General features: G+C 54.0%; 1 protein-coding gene across 4 annotated transcripts in view; it reads left to right on the top strand.

The window, feature by feature from the left end:
* The window catches only part of TAB1 (TGF-beta activated kinase 1 (MAP3K7) binding protein 1), a 31,002-nt gene extending 16,642 nt beyond the window's left edge, over positions 1–14,360 (top strand). For 3 of the 4 annotated variants that reach the window (XM_055254238.2, XM_063622958.1, XM_055254237.2), the window contains 7 exons: positions 411–549; positions 1,448–1,561; positions 2,195–2,306; positions 4,277–4,421; positions 9,183–9,405; positions 10,501–10,663; positions 12,495–14,360. In XM_055254238.2, coding sequence (XP_055110213.1) covers positions 411–549; positions 1,448–1,561; positions 2,195–2,306; positions 4,277–4,421; positions 9,183–9,405; positions 10,501–10,663; positions 12,495–12,702 — 1,104 coding nt within the window. In that variant the 3' untranslated portion in view covers positions 12,703–14,360. The remainder of the gene's footprint in view (positions 1–410; positions 550–1,447; positions 1,562–2,194; positions 2,307–4,276; positions 4,422–9,182; positions 9,406–10,500; positions 10,664–12,494) is intronic. The other variant, XM_063622957.1, reaches the window with a different exon arrangement.
* The last annotated feature ends 7,780 nt before the right edge of the window (positions 14,361–22,140 follow it).

Raw genomic sequence — 22,140 nt, 5'->3', positions numbered from 1 at the left:
TCTGTCCTTCAGGCCCTCGAATCTTTGCTCTTAAGAGCAAAGGGAGGCCGGGCACAGTGGCTCACGCCTGTAATCCCAGCACTTTGGGAGGCCGAGGTGGGCGGATCACAAGGTCAGGAGATCGAGACCATCTTGGCTAACACGGTGAAACCCCGTCTCTACTAAAAATACAAAAAATTAGCCGGGCGTGGTGGCGGGCACCTGTAATCCCAGCTACTCAGGAGGCTGAGGCAGGAGAATGGTGTGAACCTGGGAGGCGGAGCTTGTAGTGAGCCGAGATCATGTCACTGCACTGTAGCCTGGGGGACACAGCGAGACTCCATCTCAAAAAAAAAGAGTAAAGGGAGGGAGAGGGCTAGGAAGATGGTCCAGAGTTCTGTCCTGCCCTGACCCTCTGTTGATGGTTGTAGGGAGTCCCTCAGCACCAGCTGCCTCCTCAGTATCAGAAGATCCTTGAGAGACTCAAGACGTTGGAGAGGGAAATTTCGGGAGGGGCCATGGCCGTTGTGGCAGTCCTTCTCAACAACAAGCTCTACGTCGCCAATGTCGGTGAGCCCCCTCCTGTCCCAGGGCAGGGAGGACTGGGGAGAGGTCAGCCACAGGGGTCGGTGCGTTATTTGACAATCTGCTTTCCAGACACTTCACGCACTTTAAACACAGGGTCTCCTGAGACCGTTTGGGTATATCCCTCTCCAGAGTGACGCCTCAGTCCCAACTGGAAGGGAGAAAGGACGGGATGGGAGGCAGGTGTCCTGGCCTTTAGTCCCTATTCTGCTTCTTAACTCGTTCTGGACAAGTCGTATCCCATTCTGGGTGGCCTTGGGGGCCGCTACTTCTGGAAGAGGTTACCTGGCCATGAAAAATCAACCAGCATCCCCATGAACAGCTGCGAGACGGGGCTAGGTGACAGGGACATTGGGGTTTGTGAGAAGACCAGACAGGTGCAGGTTTCAGTAGAAAGAACTCTGTAGAGACCCTTCTGATGCTGCTGCCTTTTTTAAATACTTTAGTGGAAAGTTTTCCACAATATAGAACAATAGAGTGACTGATATTTAATGAACGTTCATGTGCCCATCCCCAACCCCAGCAGTTATCAATTGTGGCCAGCCTTCTTTTACCTGTGGATTTTTGTTCCCACGTTCGCTATTTTGAAGCAAACGCCAGACACTGTGTCATGTTATCTGTAAATATTTCAGTCTGTATCTCTAGAGAAGAGGTCTGTTTTATTAAGATCATAATCCCATGATTACACTGAAAAAGTTAAGCCCAATTCTTTCGTATCATCAACTGTCCCTAACTAGTGACTCACCCTATTGGTCTGAGCCTGTTTTGCCCATTTCAGGTATTTCCACGTGTGAGATGCCTGCCTTTTCCCTCTCTGCCTTCCCAGTATGCCCTGTTTCTCTCTGTGCGTGGTCTTTGCTTAGCTGTTCACATTCTGCCACAGGTACAAACCGTGCACTTTTATGCAAATCGACAGTGGATGGGTTGCAGGTGACACAGCTGAACGTGGACCACACCACAGAGAACGAGGATGAGCTCTTCCGCCTTTCGCAGCTGGGTGAGTGGGGAGAATACCTGGCCGAGGGGTGAGTGGGAGCGGAAGCTGATTCCCATGGGCTCCCCAGCCAGCCTGCCTGGGGTTCATTCCCGGGACTGCCGCTTACTGGTTGGTGATTGGAACTTAAACTAAAGTTTTCTGTGCCTCAGATTCCCCTGCTGTGTAATGAGGATAATAGTAACCTACATCGGGATGCTAGGAGGATTCACTTAGTGCATGTGAAATGCTTCCTGGAGTGCCTGGCACACAGGAGGCACTTGCTGTTATTGGTGGAGACTGAAAGAGACCAAAGAAGTCCAAGGAGCCCAGCTGCTGCCGAGCTGCTCCTTCCCTTCCCAGTGAGCTCCAGGCAGATGTGGGGCACACGGGATGGGCAGGGAGATGGCAGACAAGCTGCTCCGTGCCAGGTGGTGCCTGGAGGACAGGCTCTGAGTGAGGTGTGTTGTGATGGGCGTGGGGACTGAGGACACCAGGGACTTTGGGTCAGCTGCCCTCCCAGGCGCCCTGGTGTTGTCTTCTTTTCTTATTCATTGGGTCCTTATTGCCTTCTTCCCATGGCTGTGTCTCTGTCCCCTTCTTTTTGTTCCTCTTTGTGAACAAGGAGCAGGATTGTTGCACTGTTTCTCTCCGTAGGCTTGGACGCCGGGAAGATCAAGCAGGTGGGGATCATCTGTGGGCAGGAGAGCACCCGGCGGATCGGGGATTACAAGGTCAAATATGGCTACACGGACATTGACCTTCTCAGGTAGGTACCAGCCCAGCTGTCCCCTGTGCTTGAAAGAACAGAAGGTCCTAGGGAGGCCAAGATGGGAGGACTGATTGTGCCGGGAGGTCGAGGCTGCAGTGAGCCGTGATCATGCCACTGCACTCCAGCCTGGGCAACAGAGCAAGACCCTGTCTCAAAAAAAAAGGGTCCAGAAGGCCTGGGGCAGACGCAGACTGTAGGCCTCAGTGACAGACGTGCAAAGTAGTTCAGAGCCCAGGTAAACTCTTTCTTCCTCCCAGAGAGGTTGGTTTGGGGCAGGTTAGGCGAAGCAGGCCAGGAGTTGGGTACTGTAGAAACAAGGGGTGAAGTTGAGGAGCTGGGCCAAAGCTGAGGGCAGCAACTAGTGCCACAAGGGAGGCAGGTGAAGCCAGAGTTGGCATAGGATGGACAGACCAGGCCTGTTGGTCGGTGCTGCCCATGGCTGCAGCAGAGGTGTGAGATGAATTGTGTATTTCCCTCTGAGGACACCTCCTCTGGACGTCACCCCAGTGCTCATGGCAGCAGAATGGGCAGTCATCATCACGAGGCCGAGCCCGTGCAGAGCTCTGGATGTACCTTCTTTTGTGCATTCCCTACTCAGGCCCCCTGAGGCAGTTACTGCCATCACCCCAGAGGCATTTTCATAAGAGGAAACTGAGGCATGGAGACATCACGCAGCCCAACCTGGTCATGGGGCTTGAACTCAGGCAGCCTGAATTTGGAATATGTGTCCTTAACCGCCGGGTAACCTGTATGTGAAGTGTTGGTTGGGGAAATAGGCGCGTTCACTTGCCTGATGCCAATCATGGCATTTAATGTCATGGCCAAGGCTGTTCCCAAAGCCAGAGTTCCCATCAGCAGAGGCCTCATGGCCTAGAAAGTGCATGTTAGAACTCCTTGCCCACACGCGATCTAGGCAATTGAGTGTTGAATGTTTGTCCCTAATTTGTGGGGTCCTGTTTCCTTTATTGGAAAGGACATCCATAGTTTAAAACACTTCAGACAGTGCTGGGGTCTATACAGGGAAAGGAAGTCTTCCTACACCAAGCTCTAGGACTCGCTGCCTCCCCAGAGGCTGCTAGTTTCTTGTGTATCCTGCTCCAAAATCTGGCCACATGCACATATACACACACGGTGTCTGTGTGTGTGTGTCATGGGGGCCAAGGAGCCTGCATCCTTTTCAGAACACCCAGGTGCTGGTGTGTCCTACTTCTCCCTCTTTTCCTTTTTTTTTTAAACCCTAAGGTGTAATTGGCATATGCAAAGCTGTGCCTATTTCATGCATACAACTTGATGAGTTTGGAGATACATTTACACACCCCTCACTGCTATCATTAAAGGTGCCCATCTCTTCATTCTGCTCACCTGCAGTTAGGCTGGTGTCATTCTGTGTAATAACAGCTCCCAGGACCCAGCCCTGGCTGATGGACCCTCAGGAAGTTCTTAGACTCCGCTCTTCTGGATGGTGTTGCCAGCACCTCCTCATGTACTTACCTCCATGTGCACACACATGTGCTGGCATGTAATGACTCTGACCCCAGTCACTAAAGGATCCCTGTACACATGGAGAGTATCTGGGGTCTCAGCCATCTGTTTTGGAAAAGCCCAAATAATAGCAAGAGATGTGGGCTCCCAGGGACAACCCATCCCTCTTGCCGTCCCACGCCCTGCCCTGCCACCACCAGGCCCTGTGAACAGGATGTATGTAACAGGCCAGAATCGGGCATTCAACCTTTGCCATCCTGACCTCAGCTGCCTGCCAGTTTTTGTGGCCCTCCAAGCTTTATTTTAGCAGCTGCTGTAAGAAGATGGGTCTGTTTTTCTGACCTTCTCTTTCTCTTTTTCTTTTCCTCTTGTCAGGTTGTGTGTTTTATTTTACATTCTGGGCATAGATTCCTCCCCTCAGCAGAATCAGCATCCACCTGGGGGCTGTTCCAAGCAAAGCTCTTCCTTTCACTCTCTCCCCATAGCGCTGCCAAGTCCAAACCCATCATCGCAGAGCCAGAAATCCATGGGGCACAGCCACTGGATGGGGTGACGGGCTTCTTGGTGCTGATGTCGGAGGGGCTATACAAGGCCCTAGAGGCAGCCCATGGGCCTGGGCAGGCCAACCAGGTGAGTTGGGCCCAGCCACACCCATGGCTGGAGAGCGTGGCTGGCCTGCATGGCAGTGTGCTCACCCTGCCTTCTAGCACTGTGATTCTCAGAGGCCGTCACCAGACATCCCTGGGTTCAAAGCTGGGGGAAGGAGAATCCCAGAGCTCTGAGAACACCCAGCCCACCCAAAAACTTGACTCATTTTAGGCTTGAAGCAGTGTCAGTCCTCAGGGCCTGAGCAAGGCCTGAAGGGAAGAGGGGGAGATGGATGTGAATTGCTATGGGCATGGCATTACTCTGGGACGGCCAGGAAGGGGGCAGGGCCAGGAGGAGAGCACAGAAAGAGATGTGGCCTGCTGCACAGAGCTGTGGCTGCAGCGTCCCTCCCACACCCATCACTTCCTGCCAAGGGCCTGATGGCTTTACTGCCTTCCCTGAGTGGCAGACGATTTATAGTTTGCTTCTCATTTCTTATTTTTTTTTTTTTTTGAGACAGAGCCTTACCCTGTCACCCAGGCTAGAGTACAGTGGCACGATCTCGGCTCACTGCAGTCTCTGCCTTCCGGGTTCAAGCAGTTCTCTGCCTCAGCCTCCTAAGTAGCTGGGATTACGGGTGTCCGCCACCACGCCCAGCTCATTTTTGTATTTTTAGTAGAGACAGGGTTTCACCAGGCTGGTCTCGAACTCCTGACCTTGTGATCCATCCACCTCGGCCTCCCAAAGTGCTGGGATTACAGGCGTGAGCCACCACTCCCGGCAGTTCACTTCTCGTTTCTACAGTGAGGATGGTAACATCTGCCTTTGTGAGATCGCAGTGAGGTTAGGCGTGGTAAACATAGGCCCTCAGCCAAGAGCTGTTTATTTTTCTCATACCTTGGAGTCACCAAAGTGTGACTTCAAGACAGTCACGTTAGGGATGGTCTCAAAGGAAAACTCTTTCTCTGACCTTGGATTGCTGACTGGCTAAGATAAGTTCAGTTTGTGTTCCTCCTCCTTTCTGTGATTCTTGTAGGAAGATAACCTTTTCTGCTTTGACATTTTTTTTGTTTTTTAAGACTCGCTGTGTCACCCAGACTGGAGTGCAGTGGCGTGATCATGGCTCACTGCACCCTCAACCTTCTGGGTTCAACCAATCCTCCAGCCTTAGCCTCCTGAGTAGCTGGAACTATAGGTGTGTGCCACCACACCTGGCTAATTTTGGTTGTTTTCTTTGTTTTGTTTTTTTGGTAGAGACAGGGTCTCACTGTATTGCCCAGGTTAATCTCAAACTCCTGGTCTCAAGTGATCCTCCTACCTTGGCCTCCCAAGATGCTGGGATTATAGGCATGAGCCACTGTGCCCAGCCTGCTTTGTCCTTTTTAATTAAAAGTCATGTATTGGCCGGGTGCAGTGGCTCATGCCTGTAATCCCAGGACTTTGGGAAGCCGAGGCAGGCGGATCACTTGAGGTCAGGAGTTCGAGACCAGCCTGGCCAACATGGTGAAACCCCATCTCTACTAAAAATACAAAAATTAGCCGGGCATGGTGGCAGGCGCCTGTAATCCCAGCTACTCGGGAGGCTGAGGCAGGAGAATCGCCTGAACCCGGGAGGCGGAGGTTGCAGTGAGCCAAGATTGTGCCACTGCACTCCAGCCTGAGCAACAGAGCAAGACTCTGTCTCAATCAATCAATCAATATCATGAGGAAAAAGTCTTCAAAATTTGAAAATTAATTTTTATTTCAGTAGCTTTTGAGGTACCAGTATTTTTTTGTTATAGGGATGAATTATGTAGTGGTGAATTCTGAGATTTTAGTAAACCAGTTATTCAAGTAATGTACATTGTAACTAATGTATAGTGTTTTATCCCTAGCACCCCTGCCACCCTCCTGCCTTGAGTCTCTAAAGTTCCATTATATCACTCTGTATGCCTGTGCATTCCCATCATTTAGCTCCCACTTACGAGTGAGAACATAGTTTGTGGTTTTCCACTCCTGTGTTACTTAGAATAATGGCCTTCATCTCCATCCAAGTTGCTGCAAAAGACATTCTTTCTTTCCTTTTACTGGCTGAGTAGTATTCCATAGTTTATAGATACATTTTCTTTATCTGCTCATTAGTCAATGGCCACTTAGGCTGGTTCCACATCTTTGCAATTGTGAATTGTGCTGCTATAAACATACGTGTGCAAGTATCTTTTTCATATAATGACTTATTTTCCTTTAGGTAGATGCCCAGATTGCTGGATTGAATGCAGATCTACTTCAAAAAAGTCTCAAGTGCCTAACTATCCCCCTGTTCCCTGTGTTCTGATTTCTTTTTTTTTTTTTTTTTTTTTTTGAGATGGAGTCTTGCTCTGTTGGCCAAGCTGGAGTGCAGTGGTGCAATCTCGGCTCACTGTAACCTCCGCCTCCCAGGTTCAAGTGATTCTTCTGCCTCAGCCTCCTGAGTAGCTGGGACTACAGGCATGCACCACCACCACACCCGGCTAATTTTTGTATTTTTAGTAGAGACGGGGTTTTGCCATGTTGGCCAGGCTTATCTTGAACTCGTAACCTCAGATGATCCACCTGCCTCGGCCTCCCAAAGTTCTGGGATTATAGACGTGAGCCACCATGCCCAGCCTGTGTTCTGATTTCTTTACCTGTTATATAAGCTTACCATTCCTTCCAGTAGCCTTATAACATAGAGGGACAGGGGCTTATTTCCATGTAGAGTAGGGAATTTGGGGTCCATGGAGTTCAAGGTCTTGCCGGAGGTGACATTGCTGCTTAGTGATGATACTGAGCCCACCAGGACCAGGTGCAGATCGTTTCCTATTACCTGTCCCTGCACTCCTGCCCCACCCAAAAGAAACTTTATGATGGTGAGAAAGTGATACATACTCAGTGGGAACTGTGCTCCGATACCCCTACAACCATTCTGTTTTTCACTGTCAATACAGTACTCAATAAATTACATGAGATTTGGCTGGGCGTGGTGGCTCATGCCTGTAATCCCAGCACTTTGGGAGGCCGAGGCAGGAAGATCGCTTTAGGTCAGGAGTTTGAGACCAGCCTGGCCAACGTGGTAAAACCCCATCTCTACTAAAAATACAAAAAAAAAAAAAAAAAATTATCTGGTGCATAGTGACGCACGCCTGTAACCCTAGCTACTCGGGAGGCTGAGGCGGGAGAATTCTTAAACCTGGGAGACGGAACTTGCGGTGAGCTGAGATCACACCACTGCACTCCAGCCTGGGCAACACAGTGAGACTCTGTCTCAAAAAAAAAAAAAAATTACATGAGATTCAACATTTTCTTATAATAATGAAAACAGGCTTTGTGCTAGATGATTTTGCCCAGCCGTAGGCTAATAGAAGTGTTCTGAGCACATTTAAGGTAGGCTAGGCCAAGTGATGATGTTCAGTAAGTTAGATGCGTTTTTCTTTTCTTTTCTTTTCTTTTTTTTTTTGAGATGGAGTCTCGCTCTGTCGCCCAGGCTGGAGTGCAGTGGCTCGATCTTGGCTCCCTGCAAGCTCTGCCTCCCGGGTTCACGCCATTCTCCTGCCTCAGCCTCCTGAGTAGCTGGGACTACAGGCGCCCGCCACTACACCTGTCAAGCCAGTGACCTAGCTGGGTTTTGGGAGAGACTGATGTCTTTTTTTTTTTGAGACAGAGTCTCGCTTTGTTGCCCAGGCTCTGGAGTGCAGTGGTGCTATCTTGGCTCACTGCAAGCTCCGTCTCCCGGGTTCACGCCATTCTCCTGCCTCAGCCTCTCGAGTAGCTGGGACTACAGGCACCCGCCACCACGCCCGGCTAATTTTTTGTATTTTTAGTAGAGACGGGGTTTCACTGTGTTAGCCAGGATGGTCTCAATCTCCTGACCTCATGATCTGCCTGCCTCAGAATCCCAAAGTGCTGGGATTACAGGTATGAGCCACTACGCCCGGCCAAATGATTTTTCAACTTACGATATTTTCTTTTTTCTTTTTTTCTTTCTTTTTTTTTTTTTTTTGAGACAGAGTCTTGCTCTGTTGGCCAGGCTGGTCTCAGCTCCCTGCAACCTCCGTCTCCTGGGCTCAAGCAATTCTGCCTCAGCCTCTCAAGTTGCTGGGATTACAGGTGTGTGCCACCATGCCCAGCTAATTTTTGTATTTTTAGTAGCAACAGGGTTTCACCATGTTGCAGGCTGGTCTTGATCTCCTGACCTCTGGCAGTCCTCCCACCTCGGCCTCCCAAAGTGCTGGGATTACAGGCGCAAGCCACTGTGCCCAGTCAACTTATGATATTTTCAACTTACAGTGGGTTTGTCAGGACATAGCCCCATCCTAAATTGAGGAACATCTGTATACTAGACAGGGACTTCTCTGAGGTCAGGGACCCTGTTTTCATTCCGTATCCCCAGTTCCTGACAAAATCCTAGCATGTATAACATCGCCTACAACAAGTTTGTTCCAGGAAAGAGTGTTTCATAATAATGACCCTTGCTACTAGGCTTTTTGGTGGCTGGCAGAGTGCTGTCACACCATTGTTAGTTAATCCTCATATTCACCCAGTCAAATGGATGTTCTCTCCATCCTAGAGGTGTGCACCCAACAATCAGAGCAATCACAAGAGCACACGCTTCCTAACGAGAAAGTTCCAGAAGGATTATCTTGAATACCTTGAAAGGCTCAGATTGCAAACTTGGCTGGCAGGCACTTCCTTCACCTGCTGGGCTGTTGACCACTAAATCTCCTGATTTTAGGCTCTGAGATTATGGCCCACACCCCCCAGGCTGCACCTCGTTCCTTACCAGGTCCTTCCTCCCCCCTCCCCCAGGAGATTGCTGCGATGATTGACACTGAGTTTGCCAAGCAGACCTCCCTGGACGCAGTGGCCCAGGCCGTCGTGGACCGGGTAAAGCGCATCCACAGCGACACCTTCGCCAGTGGTGGGGAGCGTGCCAGGTTCTGCCCCCGGCACGAGGACATGACCCTGCTGGTGAGGAACTTTGGCTACCCGCTGGGCGAAATGAGCCAGCCCACACCGAGCCTAGCCCCAGGTATGTGTGCTGTGCAGACAGGCAGGGCCTGGGGATGCCATCTGGGGGCGAGAGGTGGGTGCAGAGCCCCCAAGGCTGCTTGAAATGGAGATGGAGTCAGGAGGCCTGGCTCTGAGTGGCTCTAATTCAGGTTCTCCGATTTTTAGCCTCTCTGAGCTGCGTGTCGATTTTTGCTTTTTTGTCTGTAAAATGAGATTAATATCACCTGCCCTGGCAACCTCCCAGAACCTGAGTGCCCCAGCAAGCAATTCACAGAGCCCTGAAGCCATATAATAGAGATGATGGCCACCACTGATTGAGTGCCTCCCTTGTGCCAGGCGCACATCCTGCCTTACTCCCTTCAGTCCTCATGGGCAACCCTAAAGACAGGTGGTACCCCTGTTTTCCAGAGGGAGAAACCAAGGCTGAAGAATGAAGGGACCTGGAAGAGATTAGGCATGTGGACAGATGGTCAGGCCCCAAGGCCTGTCTGTCCCTGGGCTGCACTGGAGCAGGGCAGGGAGAAGGACGTTTTGCTTTCTACTTATGTCATTCTTCAGCCCAGTTCTCGGGAAAAGAGGTGGCTGCTCTCTCCCGTGCTCCCCCCAGCGCTGCTCAGCACTAAGACCTTCGGTTCCTGAGGGCTGCATTTCTTTTTCTTTGCTTTAAGCAAGCAAACCTTAGATAAAGCTCAGGCATCCACAGACAGATTTGTTCTCCCATGGACACCAGGGTTATTGGAGTTTCTCTGGCCTGTTGTTATTGCAACCATATTTTTATTGGGTCAGCCTCAACTGGGAGCAAACTTATCCTCTGGATTAAAGCATCCGTGGGAAGCCAGGCAGTAACCCTTTCCTTGAGGCAACTCGAGCACCAGCAGGATTTACTGCTACAAGGAGTTCTCAGCCCGGCCTGGAAGAGTCTCTGCCGAGGGACACTCCTGCTGTGCTGTCCCAAGGGGCAGGGGGCCGCACTGGGCTTGGGGAGCCAGGCATGGCCGCCACCCACACTCAGCCCTCAGGCACCACCGTATCGGGCCATGGAGCAGCTTTGTCCCTGCTACCCTGGGTTTCTCCTCAGCTGCTGCCTGAGGCTCCCACTCTCTTCCTCCCAAAGCTGCAGGAGGACGAGTGTACCCTGTGTCTGTGCCATACTCCAGCGCCCAGAGCACCAGCAAGACCAGCGTGACCCTCTCCCTTGTCATGCCCTCCCAGGGCCAGATGGTCAACGGGGCTCACAGCGCTTCCACCCTGGACGAAGCCACCCCCACCCTCACCAAGTAAGTCCCCGCACTGAGCCACCCCCAGCCCTGTCACTCCCGTGTGTGTCCTGTGGCACCAGGACAGAAATGGCCATGGGGCCAAGGCTTGTGGATGAGATGCCCTGGGGTCTGGAATTCCCCAGCTCCGTGCCTGGTGAGGGAGGTCTCCCTAGAAACTGAGGCAGGTGGGGTTTTTGGTCAGGCGGCTGACGGTCCCAGCCTACTTCTCGTATTTTCTTATGGGCCCATCTGCTGGTTTCATTAGTGGAAGGCTCTCTTTCATTCCCCACCTCGGTGTGATGTGGGGTGGCTTCATGTGGTGTCCTTGCTTGGGGACATTGTCTGGCCTGTACTGGCTTGTCAGAGCCCATGCTTTCTGGCTAATGTGCCTGATGTTAGCTTTGAAGTGAGTTCTCTGGTTTTGGGGCAGGGGGCGAAGTAGAGGCAGCAGCCTGAGGGGGATGCCGCCAGGCCCCCTCCAGCCGCAGACCTGCCTGACAGGTCTGGAGTACACCCCACCCCCTTCACTTCCGTAGAATGTGCGCCCCCCACACCAGGGGACCCAGATCTGGTTTCCACATTCCAGCCCTGCATGGAATGATAGAGATGCCACACCCAGCCCACTCTGAGGATGGAGTGTGCAGGATGTGGCCAATTAGAAAGGCCCTGGACTGGGGTGGGTGGCCTGTTTGCCTCTGCCTCATCAGGGGGCCTTCCTTTCCCTCTGCCTCTGGGTCATGGATGCTGTGACTACTGCCACGGGGCTAGAAAGGCCTGCCAGGCCGAGCAAGCTCCATGGGCATCCTGAGTGCAGTAGGGGTGGCCTCTCCAGCACCCCTGCCGGGCTGCCTGGAGGAGTCCTCCAGCTGTGTCCACAAAGCAGAGTGTGACCACTGTGGCCCTAGACAAGGCAGGACAACCCACTCTCCTCTGCCTGTCTTCCTCACTGCTTTCAGCGTCTGAGCCACAGTTGGTCCCACCATGGGTGGGCCCTGTGCTGGTGCTGGGCAGCGCTAACAGGCACTTCCAGCTGTGATAGAAGGTGGATGCCCGTCCCCACCCAGCTGATGAGAAGAGAGTGAAGGGGAGGGGGGCGAAGGAAGGTTTTCTAGAAGAAGACACCTTGTTCGCCCTGCTGAGTAGGGCCTGGGTTGGGACGGGTTTAGAGAGATGGTAATGGACAGTCAGTGGCTCAGCTTCACCTGAGGAACTTCCTGTGATGACGGGGGTGCTCACATGGGTGCTGTCCTGTCACAGCATCTCTGGCCACTTGTGGCTATTAGATGCTTGAACCGAGTGTTCCATTTTCTTTTTTTTTTTTTTTTTTTTTGAGACGGAGTTTCACTCTTGTTGCCCAGGCTGGAGTGCAATGGCAAAATCTTGGCCCACTGCAACCTCTGCCTCCCAGGTTCAAGCAATTCTCCTGCCTCAACCTCCCGAGCAGCTGGGATTACAGGCGTACGCCACCATGCCTGGGTAAATTTTTTTGTATTTTTAGTAGAGGTGGGGTTTCACCATGTTGGCCAGGCTGACCTCGAACTCCTGACCTCAGGTGATCCACCCGCCTCGGCCTCCCAAAGTGCTGGGATTACAGGCATGAGCCACTGTGCCCAGCCCCATTTTCTTTACCTTTAGTTCATTTAAGTAGCCACATGCATCCGGTGCTTTAAAATTTGACTTTTTATCTGTTCCTAAGAACATCTGGCTGGGCCAGCTCCTATGGTCGCCTCTGCCAGAGAGGCCTGTGGCCCAAGGGGCTGGTAGAGGCAGGGGCCATTCTATCCCCACTCTGCCCTTGCCCCCTTGACCTGGCTACTCCTGACTGACTCCCTCCCCTGTTGTCCTGCAGCCAAAGCCCGACCTTAACCCTGCAGTCCACCAACACACACACGCAGAGCAGCAGCTCCAGCTCTGACGGAGGCCTCTTCCGCTCCCGGCCCGCCCACTCACTCCCGCCTGGCGAGGACGGTCGTGTTGAGCCCTACGTGGACTTTGCTGAGTTTTACCGCCTCTGGAGCGTGGACCATGGCGAGCAGAGCGTGGTGACGGCACCGTAGGGCAGCCGGAGAATGCAGCCCAAGCAGGGCCTAGCATGGGGCAGGACAGGGTCCAGCCTTTTCCTGACATCTGCCTGTGCCACAGTGGCCAGCAGGTGCCCCGTCCTCTGCCCACATCAGACTCTGTCCCACGGCTCTCCGGGCAATAGAGGGTGTGAGTACAGACTGGACCTGTGGTTCACACCTTGTCACCACCCAGGAAGCTGAAGGCCACTTCCTCCCAGATGGCCTCAGCCAGGACCATCGCCCTTTCTCAGAGCAGAGGGCCAGGTATAGAAACCGCAGTGGGCCTGCAAGCCACCCAAGCCTCCCCAGCAGCCTCCTGCAGAGCAGGAAGAGGCGCCCTGTGAACCCTGAGTGTCACAGGCCCAACAGACCCGGCTGTCCCAAGCCCACCCCTCCTCCCACCATCACCTCCCTCACCTCGGGACAGTAGCCCTCCACTTCTCCGGCCTCTCAGCCCTGTGCTCCTGCATCCAGAGTGCAACCCAGGCTGGTGTCTGCATCTGTCCCTGGGCCCCCTCCCTGTACCTGCCTTGGTTGTGTCATCTGTGGTTCAGGAGGACCAGGGCAGCATCCGGGGCCTGGGATGGCCACACAGCGGGCAGGCCAGGTGGAAAGGAGCCAGGGGGAGGTGGTCTAAGAGACCTGGAACTGCCAGAGGATGGCAGCCTGGGCTTCCCCAGAGCCGGGCGTGCGGGAGAGGTGAGGACAGGCCCCAGTGGGCTGAGGCAGGGGCCGCTCTTGTCAGGCCTGAGCCAGGGTGAGCCGGTGCCTGCCTTGCGCTTTCTTTCTGGTGCTGCGAAGACCATAGGCTGGCAGGCAGCTGAGATGAACTGTCTTTACCACTGATGAGGGGCCTCTACTGGCTGAGGGTAGCAAGCAAGGGTTGTGAGTCAGGCTGGGGGACTCGTTTGAAAGAAAGAAGAATGGAAAATGGTTCCAGGAGGGAAGAGGTTCTTTGAGACACAGTACCCTGGGAGGCATAGGAGAAGGGTCGGGCCGGCCCGGCCCAGGGCCTGAGTTAGACTATTTCGCACGTGTTCTCTGCCTTCAGTGGGGAGGGGGTGCCACCAGGGCTGTCGGCCAGGATTGCCACTCCTGTTTCAGAGGAGGAAGCAGGCCGAGAGACTTGCACCTTGGCCAAGCCACACAATCAGTGGGGCAGCCAGAGCTCAGACCTGAGCCATTTCGTCAGTATCCAGGACCTCCTGGATTCTCCACACCCTCCCCATCTCCCAGTCTCCCTGCCCCCTCATGCCCCAGACCGGCCCACCAGGGACTGGCCGCTGTCCCACAGCCTCCAGGGTGCTTGGTCTCTGCAAAGTCAAAGGCCTGACAGCTCTGTGGCCTGGAAATCCATTTTCTTGCGGCAGAGCAGGGCCTGGTGTGGAACCAGGGAGCTGTGGGAAGCCACAGCAGAAATGGAAGAAAAACAGGTCTCAGCCCAGGGTCCTCGCTCACTCCCTCACCCCCCACTTTGAAGCCATCTCTGTTCTGCAGGTGAGAGGATTTAAAGTCAGTCACAAAGGCTTGGAAACAAAAGGAATTCTCTTCCAAGAATGCCTCTGTGGTGCTGTTTGGTCTCCAGAAACAGGGTCACTTTTTTAATGTAGTAAAGAAGTAATAAATGGTGGCGTTACACATTGTGATATTAATAGTGCTGTTGCTCATGTTTCCTGTAACTCGCAGTGGCCCTGGGAAGTGGACACCTCCCCTCTTCACTGCCCTGGAGGTTCAAGAACTCAACTCACCAGGCTGCTAAGTGGCAGGGCTGGGATTTGAACCCAGGCCTTCTGGCTGCATTCCACGCTGCCGCCCCCACAGCCCCGGGGAAACATGGCTTGCCTGTTACCTCCCGGGCCCACTCTCAGACCCAGATGTGTCTGGAGGGGGTGACAGTTTTCCCTGCTGCAGGCCAAGCCCTCTGGCCCATGGCCAGTGGCAGGGCTGTGGTGCCAACTCCACTCTGCTGAGAGTGAGCCTAGGGTCTTGGTGTGTGAGTGCTGCTGTGGCCACCCAGTGCTCAGGTCACCAGGGCGGAGGCCTTGCCCTCTTGCCAGCTAGTTTGCTTTATTGGGTTTTGCTTTGGGGAAGGATCTCCTATAAATACCAGTCCATAGAGCACTTCATCCTGCTTTCTGGGACTTAAGGATTCATCCCTCTAAGAAGAGCCTCTACAACAGAAACCGAAACAGTGCATCTGCCTAGGAACAAAGCCACGCTCTGTCTGGTGTGGTCAGAGGGTCCTGGATGTCCCCCCCTCCACTCTGCTGGGCAGGGGCTGTGCCTGCGGAGCTTCCTTCCAGGATCTGTCCTTCTCAGCTTCCCCAGCCGAGCCGCCAGGGGTCCTGAGGACCACCATGGCCCCTGAACACTCCTGGAGCTGTGGTGTCAGCCCTGCCACCCGAGAGAGAGACATGGTGAGTAACTGAGGCACAGACAGGTTCAGGCACAGTCCTGGTCACAAGTGGCCACCATGCAACTCTAGGCCCCAGGCCTCTCCCAGCACCTGCTCTGCCCTAAGCGTGTGGGGCTGGGCGCTGCACTGTTGACTTTGTGTCCCCTGTCCCCAGCCTTGGTGTTACTTACTGCACTTGAGCCTGTCTCCTGGAGGGAAATGAAGGTGAGAGGGATACTGTTTCAGCCGAGAGGGGAAGCTCGGGAATGGGTTTGAGGACTTAAGGGGCCAGGAGTCAAGGTAAGGAAAGTGAATGGCACAGCGAGGTGGAGCTGTGCAGCCCTGGGCGAGTCACTGCCACCGTCCGCATCCCCAGGTGGTGTCTGACACAAGGCGGGCCAAAGTGGCCCTCTCCAGCCTGTCTGCCTCCCATAGCCTCCGTGGGGAAAGCACTGAGGCAGGATCAGATGGAACCAGAGAAGCCCATCCCCCACCCCCTGCCCACTCGTTCCTTAAAGACATCAGTCTCAGCCGGGCACGGTGGCTCACGCCTGTAATCCCAGCACTTTGGGAGGCCGAGGCGGGCGGATCATGAGGTCAGGAGATGGAGACCATCCTGGCTAACAAGGTGAAACTGTCTCTACTAAAAATACAAAAAATTAGCCGGGCATGGTGGTGGGCGCCTGTAGTCCCAGCTACTAGGGAGGCTGAGGCAGGAGAATGGCGTGAACCCGGGAGACGGAGCTTGCAGTGAGCCAAGATAGCACCACTGCACCCAGAGCCTGGGCGACAGAGCAAGACTCCGTCTCAAGAAAAAAAAAAAGACATCAGTCTCTCCCAAAACCCAGCTAGGTCACTGGCTTGACGGAGGTCCTGGCCCTCAGATATCCTGTTGTCCCAGGACAAGGGCAGGTGGGCTGAGGGCGCTGCAGCACCCGTGAGCCATCTTCACTAGGAGATGTACCGTCCTGGTCTGCTCCTCTCATTCTCTCATGAGCCGGAAGCTGGCAGCAGAGCCAGGAGCAGAGCTGCAGAGCAGGCTCCCCACGATGCCCGTGTCGGGATGTTCCTGCCAGTGGCAGTGGGGGCAGCAGGTCCTGTCTGGAGCGACTCCAGGCTGCTCAGACATCAAAGGGAAAAGTACCCGATTGTGCTGTTTGCGGGGCTAGTTCCTTCTTGTCCCTCGGGTCTTAGCACAGATGCCCCCTCTGGAAAGAGCCCTTCCCTGGCCCCCACCCCGCCGCCCCCTGCCCGTCTCCCTGTTGTTTCCTCCATGGGACCCTCACTCTCAGCCTGTATCCGTGTCGCCTCTTGCCTGCTCCATGGGAGCAAGGGCTTTCTCTTATTCCACTAGGTCCCAGCCAGGCACGCAGCAGCCCCTCACACAGGCATGGCATGAGTCAGGGAGGAAGGGACAGAGGGAATGGCCGTCTGACCTTGGGCAGTTACTTGGGCTGGTTTTTCATGTACAAAATGATGCGACGACCCACTTAGATTGCTGAACACATCAAGTGGCCATAGCTGTGAGAAGTGAGAGCTGCCCCTGCCCTACTGATGGGGAGACAGGGACAGGTGACAGGAGTGTTAGCTGAGATGTCCACCCATCCACCACACACCTATGGGCACCCTTGTGCCATGAGGGCTCAGCCTGGGCCCTGGTGGAAGCAGGTACTGGGTCGATGCTACCTGCAGCCTCATCAGAGCCTAGCTCTCGGGCAGCGGGCGTGGTTCTGGCCTCTTCACAGCCGAAGCACAGACGGAGGCTGTGGGCCAAGCTCCTGAAATTTGTGCCGACAAGGGCATCTTTTATGAGTCTTCCTTCTGGGCCCCCTGTTTTGAAACCAAACAAGGATGCAGATCTCTGCCAATCCTGACGAGCTCGGCATGAGCACAGGCTCTGTTCCCACGCGGAGGTGATGTCAGCCCCGAGCAGAGACAGGCGCTTGGCATTCCACGAGCCTGGGCGGCCGCGTCAGGGACAGACACAGTGTCTGACAGCCGGCTTTGAGAAATACTGACGCCAGTTCACAGACTCCATTCCTGCCTTCAGGGACCCCCAGGAAGGTGAAAGGACCTCAGATTGTGTGACCAGTCACCTGATCCAGCCCCTTCTTGTCCTGGTTCTCCCATCACAGAGGGGCCAGGGCAGGGCAGGAGTGGGCCTGAGAGCCCATGGCTGGTTTCCACATGCGCCATGATTAAGCTCCTGCACTCGGCATTTCATTAAAGCCATCTTGTGGTACGGAGGGTGCTGACACCAGAACCTTCCATGGATCCAGCCACCTACCTCCGGGGACCTGCTGTGTGGGAATCACTCCCCTCCCCCAGCCCTGGATGCTCCTCCAGTCATCCCAGTAGCTCAGGGCTGGCCCCTGGGACGTGTCTAAGAACATGAGTGGACAAATAGATGGACTGCCCAGAGCAGGGTTTCTGGGACTTCGTTGCAGGATATGTCATTGCCCTGCAGAAAACTACCCTCACCCTAGGACCCCCCGAGTTTTGGGGTTTGTAAGAAATTACATGTCTCATTTATTTTGAACAGGTGAATTTTGCAGTCAAATTCTTGTGTTCCATTTTAGTACAAAAATAGCATTATCTTTTCAAAAGTAACATTCTGAAATTACTCATCAAGTAAATTGCTGCTTCAGGAAGAGCTGTGTCAATCCTGTAGGTTTACAGACCCGTGCTTCACAGGAAACCCCAGCAGGTCCCCAGCTGCAGGGCCCAGGTGATCCTCATGAAACTCTCCAGCGCTCAGGGCCAGGTGCCCTGCTGGGAGCTTGCAAAGCCTTCACTCCCGCGGCCCTCACCCAGCCCCTGAAGGGCAGCGATTTGTGTCTGAAGGTTCGCTGGGTCCTAACTGCTGGCACCGATTTTACAGATCTGGAAAAGCAAGCACAGACCAGTTGAGCTTGGGCAGAGTGACTGGGAAACAGTTCAGCTCCGTATCAGAAAGGGCTTTCTAAGCGTGCGTGCTGTCGCATGTAAGCGGCTCCCTGTGGGTGGTGGGCCCCCCACCACCACCACAACCCTGACATCACAGGTGTGAGGAGCCACCGCACACACTGGGCATCACATGGGCTGGGGAGCCTGGCTCTACAGCACAGTCCTTTGGCCATGAAGAGGGGTTGGTAGTGAAGATACAGAGTCCTTGGCTTGACAGGAGGTGGACCTGACAGCCTCCCATCTTCCAGCCTGCCCCAAGACCACGTGACCTTTCCTGACCTGGTGCTTCTGTAAGTCCCACCTCCCAGGTGCCCCTGGGCGACCTTAGCCCATAAATCTCTGATCCACATCTCATCTTCAAATGAAGGTTTACAGCTCAGCTTAAAAACAAAACAAAACTAGTAGGTTCTGGCTGGGCACAGCGGTTCACGCCTGTAATCCCAGCACTTTGGGAGGCCAAGGCAGGTGGATCACCTGAGGTCAGGAGTTCGAGACCAGCCTGGCCAACATGGTAAAATCCCATCTCTACTAAAAATACAAAAAAGTAGCCAGGCATTGTGGTGCATGCCTATAGTCCAAGCTACTCAGGAGGCTGAGGCAGGAGAATCACTTGCACCCTGGAGGTGGAGGTTGCAGTGAGTGGAGATTGTGCCACTATACTCCAGCCTGGGCAACAGAGCAAGACTCCATCTCAAAAACAAAAGTTCTAACTATGTTCCAGCATGTAGCTGACATGTAATATCTCATTTAACCTGGCAAAGAGTTGGTATCCGTGAGCCTATTATAGAGATGAGGAAACCAGGCCTCAGAGAGGTTTAGAAAGTTGCCCAAGATCACATAGGAGCAAAGATTTAAACTCTAGACCTTTCTGTATGTGCCATGAAGTTTCCTCCTGATTCTCAGAGACCCTCCCAGGCCTGCGAGCAGATTTGACAGCCATCCCTCAGTGCCAACTAAACCTGCTGGGCAGCCTGACCCCAGGGTAGGAAAGAAGTGCCTACACCAGCCCGGCGCGGTGGCTCACGCTTGTAATCCCAGCACTTTGGGAGGCCGAGGTGGGCGGATCACAAGGTCAGGAGATCGAGACCACGGTGAAACCCCATCTCTACTAAAAATACAAAAAATTAGCCAGGCGTGGTGGCGGGCGCCTGTAGTCCCAGCTACTCGGAGAGGCTGAGGCAGGAGAATGGCGTGAACCCGGGAGGCGGAGCTTGCAGTGAGCCGAGACTGTGCCACTGCACTCCAGCCTGGGCGACAGAGCAAGACTCCGTCTCAAAAAAAAAAAAAAAGAAGTGCCTACACCAAGGGGCCCTCTGGGAGCTGAGATCATCCTGGGGTTTTGTCGCCTGGTCTGATTTGTGCACTGGGATCTGCTCATGCCAGGCCAGGCCCCACTCCTCCCTGGGACTAGGCAGACCCCCTCCCTCATGCATCTGTGTCCACTGAGGCTTCCCTCACCTAGAATGGCCCATCCTTCAGGACCCAGCTCACTCGCATCTTCTCTCCAGGGACTCACCCCCCAAGGCTGTCCTCTGGTCTGGTGAGCTCAGGGCTCTTGGAACTTGGTCTGCAGTGACTCTGGGGTTCCTGGTTAGGACTTACGTTCTCTAGGTCCCAGCACCCTGCACGGGGCAGTGTTCGTGACACTGGGCCCAGCTATTCTGAGAGAAGGACTCCAACCTTCATCAGGCATGGCCTGAGATGTGGGTGGCCCTGGGCATGGGGCATGGATGCATTGCGACTTTCATGGGCCTCTTGTACAAAAAAAATTTAAAATTATACTTTATGACTATTGGTAGAAAGATAAATATATTAATACATTAAAATTTCTCTTTGAGTAAAAGTTCATTTTCTTCTGTTTTAAAGGTGAAATATTTCCACAGCCCCCTGAAAGGATGGTGGGCCCAAGGATTCATGCCTGCTGCACCCCATCAGGAGGGTGGCCGTGACTCGGAGGGACCAGCGGGGCCTAAATCAGCCTCTTCAGTGCGGTGGCCTGCAGCTAACGTCCCCATCCCAGCCTTCCTGAACTTTCAACCACCCTGGGGCCTCAGACCCAGGAATAAGATCGGAGAACCGGGGGAGGGGCTGAAGTGGGAGAATCTCTTGAGCCTGGGAGGCGGAGCTGCAGTGAGCCGAGATTATGCCACTGCACTCCAGCCTGGGTGACAGAGTGAGACCCTGTCTCCAAAAATCCAAGAAACTTTCAAGAACAGGTGGAAAGAAATCCAGAGATGATGGAGAGGGATGTCCCCTCATACTCTGCTCCTTTCATCCAAGCCTTTGCCATGGCTGTGTCGGCTTCCTGGTGTGCCCTCCCTTCTAGCCAGCAACAAAGCCTGCCGGCCACCAGGCACCATGTGTGCAGCCAAGTAGGGGCTGAGGCTGGCAGGGTGGAGAGAGGGGAGGCAGTCAGAAAGTCTCTGTTAAGACTCCGGCCCTGCAGGGGCTCAGTCTCTGGGGAAGATAAAACTACACCTGGAAGTCTGGCCAAAATGGCCAGAATGGGCCCTGAGACCCAGGCCAAGGGGAGACCCCTTCTGTCTGATGAGTTCCGGAACCTTCCCAGAGCAGGTGGGCTCTGCACCAGGCCCTGGAATGCTCCTGAGGGGTCTGGGCTTCCTGGGACTGACTGCCAGGCTTCTCCTGTGCTGGCAGCTTTGCTAAAGATGACGGACTAAACACATTCGTCCACTTTCCCTCCGTCCTCAAACTCCCTTAAAACAAAGGGAAGGGATTTCTCCCTCCCTCTACTCCCCTCATCCATCCCTCCCTCCCTTCCTCCTTCGTTCCCTCCCTTCCTCCTTCCCCCTTCCCTCCCTCCCTTCCTCCTTCCCCCTTCCCTCCCTCCCTTCCTCCTTCCCCCTTCCCTCCCTCCCTTCCTCCCTCCTCCCTCCTCCCTCCTCCCTCCTCCCTTCCTCCCTTCCCCCTTCCCTCCCTTCCTTCCTCCTTCCCTCCATCCCTTCCTCCTTTCCTCCCTCCTTCCTTCACTTTTCCCTCCCTCCCTTCCTCCTTCCTTCCCTCCCTCCCTACCCACTCCCTCCTTCCCTCCCTTCTCCCTCCCTCCTTTCCTTCTTTCCTCCTTCTTTCCCTCCCTCCTTCCCTCCCTCTCCCCTCCTCCCTCCCTCCCTTTCTTCCTTCCTTCTAGGTATAAACCCACAAGGTTGTAGCAATCAGGATAGAGACAACATCCACACAGGTTTTGAAGCTGAAAAGTCGACGTAGAATGGCAACTGACTTAAGGGACACAGAAGTTACATCCCAGGTGTGTGAAGGCAGCTGAGCACCAGTGTGGTTTACCCTGAAGAACCACCGAAAGCTCAGCTTGAGCCAGCAGTCCCAGGTGGGGGCAAAATGAGGCGCAGTCAGGTCCCCGGACTCCCATCCAGAATGGCCAGGCAGTCCCCTCCTCCACTCACCAGAGTCCACCCAGAGATAGTGGCACTGCCACGGCACTGGAAGCAGAGCTGCCGGGTGCTTCTGGGCACCGGGACCCCATGTGCCCTACCCAGCTCCCAGCACACAGCCCAGTCTTCACCCTCCAGCAGGACACTGAGGCTCCTCGCTGGAGAATCTGACCCACAACAAAGTCTTGAAAATATTGACATGGGGGGTCCCTAACAAGTACCCCCCACCTCCCTTCAATGAAATCAAGAGTCTGTGTATCTAGAACTAACTTTCTTTTTTTTGTTTTTGTTTTTGAGATGGGGTCTCGCTCTGTCACCCAGGCTGGAGCGTAGTGATTCAATCTCGGCTCACTGCAACCTCCACCTCCCAGATTCAAGTGATTCTCCTGCCTCAGCCTCCCAAGTAGCTGGGATTACAGCCACCACCACACCCAGCTAATTTTTGTATTTTTACTAGAGACCAGGTTTCACCATGTTGGCCAGACTGGTCTTGAACTCCTGACCTCAACTGATCCACCAGCCTTGGCCTCCCAACCCACCTCAGCCTCCCAAAGTGCTGGGATTACAGGCGTGAGCCACTGTGCCCAGCTGTATCTAGAACTTTTGATTAGCAAAGCGAATGTTAAAAGGTAGAAGGAACCAGCCATTACCATATGAACCAGCAATTCCACTCCCAGGAAACAA

The sequence above is a fragment of the Symphalangus syndactylus genome, chromosome 18 (genome assembly GCF_028878055.3).
Source record: "Symphalangus syndactylus isolate Jambi chromosome 18, NHGRI_mSymSyn1-v2.1_pri, whole genome shotgun sequence".
Lineage (NCBI taxonomy): Eukaryota > Metazoa > Chordata > Mammalia > Primates > Hylobatidae > Symphalangus > Symphalangus syndactylus.
This window is presented reverse-complemented; position numbering and strand designations above follow the sequence as displayed.